A 10,958-nucleotide genomic window follows, 5' to 3' on the forward strand; every position below is an offset into this window, starting at 1 on the left:
CCGGGGCAGGCGGGGATCGAGCTCATGCTGAAGCGGCTTTAGATTCTCAGTGCTGTGCTTTAACCCGCTGCGCCACCAGGGAGGGCCTGTTGTGTGATTTTTTTTTTGCACAAATGATTTCATTTGTCTGTGCTACAGCTATATTACCTGTGAAGTGGGGATGGCTGTTACTATACCTGTTTCATCTGCTTGTTGTAAGGATCAACCGAGATAACAAAACTGGTGCCTAACTTAGATTAAATAATTAGTATCATTAGCTATTTGAACAGTACTGGCAGCATAGTGTCCAGTTGGTAACTGACCTGTTAAATAATTGTTGATTGGCTGATTGACAGTGTAGCAGGTGTTGGACATGCAGATTCTTTCATGCCTGGTATAATTTGATTTTCATGAGTCTTGAAGAAAGGTGATGTTCCTGTTTTATAGACTGAGGAACTGAGAATAAGAGGAAATTGATACGTTGCTTAAATCACACAGGTAGGAAGTAGAGCCAAGAGTAAAAGGAAGGCCTTGCTAACCCCAAAACATACTTTTGTTTTGGAGAAGCAGTTGGGTCCTCCTTGCCGCCTTTAGCTGGTCCGTAGTCTTCACCGCCTGATGATAGCGTGTGTTACCTGTTGATGAAATTTGCCATTTCATCAAATTTAGGCTCCTTCTTCTCAGTATTGCCCTTTACCTCGCTGAGCACGTCTTGGAAAAATCTGCAAAATTCACAGGAGGTGTTTTTTTTTCACATTTCCCTTTGCATGTCTGCACAGAGAAGGTGAGAGCCCACGTCTTGCCCTGCAGCCATCCTTACTTTTTGCTAGTCCACAGCCTGTGCTTTTGGCTTTATAGCAGTCTGCCTTCTAAAGGCGTGTTGTTTTCATACGGGGAACTGGTTGAAAGTTAATTGAGTTTGTTTTGGGGTCGAATCCTCACACAATCAGTGTTGGACTAATCAGGTGTTTTATGTCAGTCTCCACCTTTCTTGTGTCCATTTGCTTATCATCATGCAACAAGTACTGTTCAGCACCAACTGTGTGCCAGGTAACTCTCTTGGTATAAAGGAGAAAACAAATCAAGGAGATTTTTAAATAGAGCGTGTGTTTCTGAAAGGGAAGATACACACCAGTAGATGCACAGATAATGCATATGTCCCATAGTGCTAATGCTGCAGTGACCAGTCCGGTCTTTCTGGGTTTCTGATAAGGTGACGTATAGGCTGAAACAGTGAAGTAAGGGATCAGGTTGTCCAGAAGCCTGAATAATAAGTACCGTAGACAGACTAGGTGAAAAGACCCAGAAGGGGGAGTGTGCGTCCTGTGTTTGAGGAACAGCAAAGCAGCTCACGTGACTGAAACATATTGAGCAAGGTAGAAAGTGGTAGAAGATGAAGGTAGTCACAGGCTAGATCTCGTGAGACTATGGTGAAGACCGGTTTTCATTTTGAGTAACTCAGGAAGCTGTTAGAAGGTTTTGAGTACTTCTGGGTTACATTTTAAGAGTTGTTAGGCTGCGTGTGGAAAATATGCAGAAGCAGTGAGACCAGCCAGAAAAATATTAGCGCAGTTCAAGCAGGCAGGACTTGGTGGTGGCTTGGATCAGGGAGATTTTAGAGGATGTAGTTGGGTGTAATTTGAAGAGAGAGAAGAGCCAAGGGTGACCTCAGGTTTTTGACCAAAGCAACGGGAAGAATGCAGCTGTCTTTTACTGGGAGAGAGTGGACTATGGGAAGAATAGGGAAGATTGGCGGACGGGCGGGTAGGTGGGTGGGGTCAGGAGACAGGTAGGCAGGCTGTAGTAATAAACAGTCTGATTTTGACATGTCGTGCTTGTTAGGTGTTCATTTGGAATGCTGTGTGGGCAGATACAGGCATCTGATGTTTGGGGAGAGACCTGAGCTGGAACTGTAACTCGGGGAGTGGTCAGCATCACCATGGGGATTTTCATGTTGGATAAGACCTTATGCTCCAGGCAAGGGTTTGGACGTGTAGCACCTCTCCAGCCCCTTCTGCCTCCCCACCTGCCTCCCTTCCTTACCTCATGCTGATATAAACTGAGAGAATTCTACCTTTCTTTTTCAGTTAACAGAAGATGAAATAGCAACAATATTACAGTCAACACTTAAGGGACTAGAATACCTTCATTTTATGAGAAAAATCCACCGAGATATTAAGGCGGGGAATATTTTGCTAAATACAGAAGGGCATGCAAAACTTGCAGATTTTGGAGTAGCAGGTCAACTCACAGTAAGTAAAGTCTTACTTGTATTGGTAACTTTCAGCTCTTTCCTGAGAAGGACTTCCTTTCATTTATTTAATTTAAAAATATACTTGATTTAATTGTATTAGTAAAGCATTACAGAACAAACCAATAGGTTACAAAAGACCTGGTAAGTTATTTTAGATCCTTTTCTGGAATTTGGTCACATGGGTTAACTTTATAAAGTAAAAACTAAAACAAGAAATGATAAAGTTTCACATCCTATTGATCTGATCATCATATTTTTAAAAAGGAAGACAAGTGAAATCTACACTGTTTTCCTTGAGTCATTCAACCTCTAGGTAGTGTTGACGGTTACATCACTGAAAACACTCTTTGTTTGGCCTTAATGTAGTCTCCAGTCTCTTGATTCCCTTCCTAGCTCACTAGTGCAAGACAATGAAAAATTTTTTTTCCAAAACAGGAAGTCTAGAATTACTAAAGTGATAAAATATCTAAGTATATATGAAATGGATATAGATAAACAGAAACAGTTCTGGACAGTTATGTTGCTAAAATTTACAGCAACTATATATGTCAATTTACTCAAGATAATTTTATATATATTTAAAAGATTTATATATATAAAATTAAGGTAATTATATATATATATATATATATAAAATTCATTTCAGCTGGTATTATTACAGGGTTTTTTTTTTTGTTTTGTTTTTTAATTTTAAATCTCCCTGGAAAATGTTAGGGAGTTTCATGGGTATTGCAATCGTACCAGAATTGCTGAAATTAATTCAATATTGTGATTTTTGGTCCTTCAAAAAATTTTGTTGCTGTTAATGCACAGATAAACAATACCAAACTAAATTATATTCTTTTTTTTTTTTTAAAAGATTTATTTATTTATTCATATAGAACTGGGGTACAGGCCAGAGATGTGGAGGGTGAGAGGATTCACCAGAGACAGAAAAGGGAGCAGAACAGGCAGATCAACGAAGTACACTGCTGAGGGGAGCAGCGGGCGGGTCAGGAGATGTCTGCCATGCCATGTGGTCACCTCCGGGGCAGGCGGGAATCGAACTCATGCAGAAATGGCTTAAGCTTCTCAGTGCTGTGCTTTAACCCGCCGCGCCACATGGGAGGGCCTAAATTATATTCTTAATTAGGAAACCAGATTGAAAACTAAATCCTTCTAGTGTGGTACTGTACAAAAATAAAATACTAAAATTGAGAACATTAGCACTAATTAATGTAATAAAGTGAATGATTACTCAATAATTATATATTCTTATTGCTAAATGCTGCCTTTGTAGAATTTTTACCCCCTTTTAAAATGTATAATTCAGTATTTTCAATAGACTCACAAAAGCCACGGTAGTAGCTTTTATCTGTGGTTTTGCTTCCGAAACTTTCATCTTCTGCAGTTTCAGTTACCCACTGTCAGCTGAAAATACGAAAGAAATGGTCCATATTCATACAACTTTTATTAGAGCATATTCTTATAATTATTCTAATAATAGTTATTGTTGTTGTATAATGTCCCTGATTCACAGTTAAACTTTATCATAGTGTGTACATAGAGAAAAACACATAGTATAGGGCTTGGAACTGTTCTGTGGCTTCAGGCATCCACTGGAATGTCTATCCCTAGGAGTGATATTGTCATGCACTAAAAGTGAGGGGAAAAAAAGTGATTTATGAGAGAATTGTTTCGTTAAAATGTCTATGCTAGCCACAGTTATTTATGGGTTCATTGTTGCTGTCAGAATTTTAATGGGATTTTTCTCAGAAATAGAAACAACAATCCTAACATTTGTATTGAACCAAATAAGGCAGTGGATAACCAGAACAAGCCTGGAAAGAACAACAAAGTTAGAGGCATAATCTTTCCTAATCTCAAACTCTATTTTAAAGCTGTAAATAACCCGAATACTATGGTACTGGTATAAAAACAGATACAGAGATCATGGAACTGAGTTGAAAGTATAGAAATAATACCCCTGTGCTTGTTTGGCCAGTGAGCCCAGGAGTACTCAGTGAGAGAGGGGAGACTAGTCTCTTCAGGAAGTAACGTTGGCGAAATTAGTTAATTTTTGTGCAAAAGAGCCACTCACAAAATTTGATTTCGTTTAGACTTAATGTAAGAAGCTCTGAAACTCAGTAGAGGACCCCTAGGGGGAAGCTCAGTGAATGTGGCGCATTATTTTGGCTCTGACCCTGAAAGGAGAACACAAACAGAAAGAAGCAAGCTGCCTCCACTGGGACTTTGGGGAGCTGTATAGACTTGTAGCTCAGGTTGGAGAGTGGCGCTATCTTTGTGATCCTAATACATAAGCACAAAGCACAAAATGTCTTCCCGTTTACTGAGAACTTCCATCTCTTTCAGCAATGTTTTATGATTTTTCCATGTACAGGTTTGCTCTTTATTTGGTTAAATTTATTTATAAGTAAAATTCCTTTTCCAGCAGTTTTAAAGGAAAATTCTCTCTATTTTTACACGGCTCATTGCTGGTATATAGTTGACTTTTATGTGTCAGGCTGTGTTCTACAACTTCGAGGAACTGTTACGGGGAAGGATGTCCTAAAAGAACTCTGCAGAGTTTGGTGGACTCCACCCCTACTCCAGCTTTCTGGATTCCCATCCCCTACTCCAGTGATTGGAAACTACAACTCTCAGCAGCACCAGGGAGAGAACTGTGAGGACCCCCAGGGTGGAGCTAAGCAGGCATCCTGGGACTTTGGGGGATAGAGAGAGAGCGGTTTCCAACTGTCACTCTGGAGAGGTAACAGTTCTCTCTCTCTGGTGCAAGGGCTCTCTGGCTGTGTGACTGAGGGCTCGCAGCCTTAGTCGGGGACTAGAGCTCCAAGTTAGCCGGCTGGTAAAGTGTTCCAGCTACTCTGTATCCCTCTCTCTTTCCCTGGCATGTTTCCTTTTCCTTTCCCCTTTTTGTAAATAAACCCATTAGCCTCTCTGTGTGTGCCTGCAAAAAACTACATTTTGAGCCCGGTTAAGGCCCCTCAAAGAGGCAGCCCAAGTCCTGGGCTACCCTGTAACAGAACCAGCTTACCCGTGCTTCATTTCAAACGAATGTGATTTTTTGGGGGGGTAAAGAAAAACATGAGATGATCTCTTTTCTTTGCTAAAGGTGAGACTAAATAAAGAATGAGCTGGCTGGGCTGGTTTTTGGGTCAGCCCTCCAGTGCTACTTTGAGTTCCTCATTCTCCTAACCAGAGATTTCCCTTCTGCTTGGTCTCTGGCCTAGAAACCTTGAGCTGTTGGCGGCCTTCAGGGAAGAGGAGGACCTGGAGGGTGTTGTTTCAGCACTTCTACGTACCTGTTTGCTTAATGCTCCTGATTCACGGGCCCTCTTACTTTGCTGTCTAGGGACCCTCAGCTTCATTCTCCAGAGGGCTGTCCAGTCTTCTGCCTGGGCAGGACCAGGGTAACCCATAAATGGCTTGAGTAAGGGGCAGGTCTGGGACTCTGCTGCTTCTGAAGGGTTTCAACCCGTTCTTCCTGTTGTGTCCCGTTTCCACCCCTCCTCTAAGTACCTTTGCCATCAGTTTCACCCTTTTGGGAAAGGTCAGTGTTAAGATTAGATTGTTTCTTGGTTTCCCCAGCGACCCACTCAGGATTCTGTTTTCATATTCTCTCTGGTCAGTGACCACTAGTTCATTTGCTTTACAACTTACAAAATTTTGTGAATGCCATCTCCCCCGCCCCTGGCTTTTTTTTCCCGTAGGGATTTACTCCTTAAAAACATTTTTTTTTTAGTAGCTTTTTGTCTGTCATCTTTACCCAGAAGTCTACAGCATTGTTTTTGTACAGCATGGACATCTTTCCCAGGGGCTGTTTAACTTACCCCTGCAGCTGGGCAGTGGGTGCCCACTTAGATTGCTTGTAGTTCTCCCACTGTTGGAAACGCTGCAGTAAACTTCCTTCAGTATATCCTCAGGATAAGTTCTAGAAAATATGCGAAACATTAAGCCTTTTGATGCACCTTGCCAAAGTGCTTCTAGAAGAGAACAATTTATGTTTCCAACTGCAGTTTATAAATATGTCCAGGTACAGTCATCTTTATGGTTTTTGCCTTTAATGTCATACATTAAAGGTCCTTTCTCCTTCAACATTATGTAATTGTTCATTTATATGTGCTTTTAGTATTTTTTTTTTTTTTTAAAGATTTATTTATTTATTCATACAGAACTGGGGTACAGGCCAGAGGCTCAGGGGCGGTGAGAGGCTTCACCAGAGACAGAGTGGGGAGCAGAACAGGCAGATTGACGAAGTACACTGCTGAGGGGAGCAGTGGGCGGGTCAGGAGAGGTCTGGCTCGCCATGTGGTCTCCTCCAGGGCAGGCGGCAGGCGGGAATCGAACTCATGCGGAAGTGGCTTCAGATTCTCAGTGCTGTGCTTTAACCCGCTGCGCCACCAGGGAGGGCCTGCTTTTAGTATTTTTTGGATTTCGTTTATATTTAAAATTTCAATCAATTTGAACTTAAAAATGTATGTAAAGTTTTACAGATGAATAGCCAGATTCTCAGTGCTTTTTTCTTCTTTGCGTAATCTGCACTTTGCTTGCCGATGTGAAGTGATGGTTTAATCTTGTCAGCATATTATAATATGTATTCTTTTTCTGTACTTATTATTGTCATGATCATTATTTTTATTTACAAAAATAAGGTTATGGTGCATACAACTCCACAACCTAACTTTTTGGTTTCATTTGTATCTTGTTTACTTTTTCTATTCCAGAAAAATACTTGTCTTTCTCTCTTTTAAAGTGGCATCTCATTATAAAGATGTAGCAGTGTTTGCCATACTTAACTTGAGGTTGTCATTTGAGGTGTCTCCCTTTTCTTTTTTTCCCCTCCCTCTGTAATGACTGTTTCTACAATATTTGTGCATATATCTTGGGGCATGGTATATATTTCTAGAAATAGATTTGGATCACAAGATGTAGACATTTAATTTTAATAAATATCATCAAATTGCCTACAAAAAAGGTGAAACAGTTTATACTCCAGCAATGTATTTTAGTGCCCAATTTTCTATGCTCTTAGCAGCATTAGCTACTTTAGGTCTTTTAAATTTTTTTGTCAGCCTTATTCTAGTTTGTGCTTTAATGATCAAGATTCCTGCATGTTTCCAGGTCATTTGAATCTTTTGTGACTTACTGAATCATGTCTCGAGAGTGCTTTTTATATATATTAAGAGCAAGATACTTGTTATTGTCGGGAAGTCTCTTTTTCTTGATCACTTCAGTGCTCAGTGTTCACATGTCCCTTTTCTGTTTTAGGATACCATGGCCAAGCGGAATACAGTCATAGGAACGCCATTTTGGATGGCTCCAGAAGTGATTCAGGAAATTGGGTACAACTGCGTGGCGGACATCTGGTCGTTAGGAATAACTGCCATAGAAATGGCCGAAGGGAAACCCCCTTACGCTGATATTCATCCAATGAGGGTGAGAAAAGGCACAGCAATCAGTGGGGTGGTTAGCTGCTGGTCTTTATCACAAAGCTAAGCAAATGGCGCACTCGGTTAGGTGCGAGACAGTAATTATATGTGATTGTGAAGTAGCATTGTGGATGCCAGAGGCTCCCTCGACTGCCTGCACTGTGCTCACCACTTCAGGGGTGCGCTCACCACTCCGTTCCAGAGGTTATGAGTGACAATCCTCCGACAACACATGAGCCCCAGGATTGCTACGTAGTATTTGTGTGCAATATATATGTACACAAATAATAGTATGTGTATGTTACATAAATGTGTAAATATCTGTACTTAACAGTTCAGGTGCGCACATTTTAACGTTCCGTGAGAGTAACTGGAGCTGGTGGTGATGCTGAGGGAGAAGAGAAACTTGAGGACTAGGAGCTAAGATTAGATTATCCTCCGGATCTTCTTGGGTCTGTTTTTTTTTTTTGTTTGTTTGTTTGTTTAAGATTTATTTATGCACATAGAACTGAGGTACAAGCCAGGGGGGCAGGGGCAGTGAGAGGCTTCACCAGAGACAGAGTAGGGAGCAGAGCAGGCAGATCAACGAAGTACACTGCTGAGGGAAATAGTGGATGTCAGGAGAGGTCTGCCACGCCATGTGGGTCACCTCCAGGGCAGGTGGGGATCGAACTCATGCGGAAGTAGTTTTAGTTCTTAGTGCTGAGCTTTAACCCGCTGCGTCACCAGGGAGGGCCCTATTCCTGGGTCTTTTAACTTGGAAAGGCAATAGACTATGGTTAGGAAAAACAAACGAAAATTTGATGCATGTTGTGAGGCTAAGATTTAGGGGATTTATGAAAGAGGGAGGCAAGGGCAGAAAGGGAGAGGTGCAGAGAGATAGAAATACCAGGTTCTCTAGTTATCATACTTCCTACTTTGAGATTGATAGGTTTTCATTGGAAGTTGGATGGGCTTGTCAGCGGACAGGAAAAATGTCATTTTATCAAGCTGCAATAGTATTTCTAGTCATTTTTTTATTGTGTCATCTACCACATCTTTATGTTGATTTTTTTTTTTTTTTTTAATCAGGCAATCTTCATGATCCCTACAAACCCTCCCCCCACATTCCGGAAGCCAGAGCTATGGTCTGATAACTTCATGGATTTTGTGAAGCAATGTCTTGTAAAGAGCCCCGAGCAGAGAGCCACAGCCACGCAGCTCCTCCAGGTCTGCAGCACCCCAGGGGCTGCCTCTCTCCCTGCCCTTGCCACACTGTCCAGTAACTTAGCACACCTGCATGGAGGTAGTGATACAGACACGGAAGACACACCTCGCCTCTGGGGAGGTTTGACTCCCATGCGTGGAGAAGTTGGAAAACGGAGTTAGGTCATTAAACATGACTTGCAGGAAGACCCGGGGCAGGGATGGGAACTGGCACGTAGGGGCTCCTGCTGCGCGCCAGGTGCACGACGCGTGGCCTGTCACTCGAGCATCACAGACGAGCGAGGGAGGGGAATTGTTTTGCTTTTATAGGTGAGGAAATGAAGACTTAGAGAAGGTAAAGCAGAGTCACTCTTCTGGGTAACAGCTGGGCCATGGTGAGAGCCTTGCTCTTTTTGATGCCAGCACACGTGCTGATGCCCTCCTCCGTTTTGACAAAGGGCAGAGGGCTAATGGTATGGGCTGTTCAGGTCGCAGACCAAATGAAGTAGTTAGTTACCTGTACCTCGCATCATGGAGTCTAGATTAAGAGCAGAAAGAACAGAAACCATTGTACTGAAGAAACACAGGAAAATGATTGGTTGACACTAGCATAATAAATTACAGGCTGCACTTATTTGTGTAAGATAAGAGGAGGGACGTGGTCTGGTAGCTCTCAGGTGGTGAGAGAGAGCAAGCCGTGTCTTCTTTCAGATGAGCCGGGTCACATTTCTATTGGTAGCAAATTCTTTCTTGTCTGGAGGGGGCCACTGATGAAGTATTACAGGGAAGGTAACTCTTGTATTGTGATCCTGCTGCATCATGAGACATAGTTTCAATCTCTGGAATATGCACAATGACATATGCTTTGATGAGTGGTGAGGAATAGGAGTTTCAAGAGGAACTCCGGACACAGTATTGAATTTAGAAAACAATAGGTCACCCCGTAAAAAGAACTTGCATCTGTTCCTTTTACAGCATGTATTTCTTATTGCGCTTCCAACAAGGGAAATATAAGATGGTGGGAATGTCGAAAGCTTCAAAGTAATGTTTATAAGTTAATTGCACACTATCCGGCTGGGTTTCAAGTATCTTTGCTGGTTGAATATTTGTGCCTTGTGAGTATTTCTGTAGAACTGCACTTTGCCACTAAATCCTTCCAACTGAACATGTAGTCAGGAATGTTGTAGTCCGGTGACTAGAAAGATTAAGCAGAATGAATGCATTATTCAGTGATTTCGAAACAGTATCTTTGACTCCATTTAAGCCCCAATTCCAAAATCACCTAAGCTACTAAGTTCTTAAGTGACTGGAATTCTTGCTTTAGCTCCTGAAAAAAATGTCCAGCTGTCTGTATTCTCGGAGACGCTGGGGAGTTGCGCAGGGTGTGCTGCGCTTGGTGTGCATGACATTCCCACCCTTGGCAGGATGGCTGGTGTTCCTGCTTCCCCTCCCTGCCATTTGTGTCCCCAAACAATGGGACAGCTGCGAACAGTTCCCAAAGCTTCCTCTAGGGGGCAGTGTCACCCTGCCAAGAATCTCTAGGTTTGGCAGAGAAAGGGAGAAGACATTCCAGCCACGCTGTCAAAGATGGGGAAGCCTGCGGTACCTCAGAGTTACACCTGGAGTGTGGCTTAGCGTCTGGCCAAAGCCTAGTGAGAAGGCTGAGGCTTTTTGATGGATTCAGCAAGTAGTATTAAGGCTCTACTTTGTGCCAGGCACGTGTTGGCATGGTGCCGTAGAAACGGTCTCAGCACTGTCCATTTTCTTCTTTCAGCACCCGTTTGTCAAGAGTGCCAAAGGAGTGTCCATACTGCGGGACTTAATTAACGAAGCCATGGATGTGAAACTGAAGCGCCAGGAAGCCCAGCAGCGGGAGGTGGACCAGGACGACGAGGAGAACTCGGTGAGTGGCGGCGTCGCTGTGGGCCTCAGCATCGTGCCCGTTAGTGCGTGATGCCACGCAGGTGGATGGCAGGAGGTGCTGGATCATGGCTGGAGCCTGGTGTGACCACAGCCTGCCCGGAACTGACTTGCTGGAGGCTCACGCGTCCATTTCTTCTCCCGGCGCTTGCAGATTTTACTCTCCTGCCCCACCCCGTACTTTTTTTTTT

At 42.8% G+C, this 10,958-nt stretch overlaps 1 protein-coding gene across 1 annotated transcript in view; it reads left to right on the forward strand.

Moving 5' to 3' along the window:
- STK4 (serine/threonine kinase 4) overlaps nt 1–10,958 on the forward strand; it is a 77,080-nt gene that overhangs the window by 13,688 nt on the left and 52,434 nt on the right. Inside the window, exons 5-8 of the mRNA XM_004687410.2 lie at nt 2,067–2,231; nt 7,502–7,669; nt 8,734–8,871; nt 10,622–10,750. Coding sequence (XP_004687467.1) covers nt 2,067–2,231; nt 7,502–7,669; nt 8,734–8,871; nt 10,622–10,750 — 600 coding nt within the window. The remainder of the gene's footprint in view (nt 1–2,066; nt 2,232–7,501; nt 7,670–8,733; nt 8,872–10,621; nt 10,751–10,958) is intronic.

This window comes from Condylura cristata, unplaced genomic scaffold (assembly GCF_000260355.1).
Source record: "Condylura cristata isolate star-nosed mole 26May11 unplaced genomic scaffold, ConCri1.0 scaffold00022, whole genome shotgun sequence".
NCBI lineage: Eukaryota > Metazoa > Chordata > Mammalia > Eulipotyphla > Talpidae > Condylura > Condylura cristata.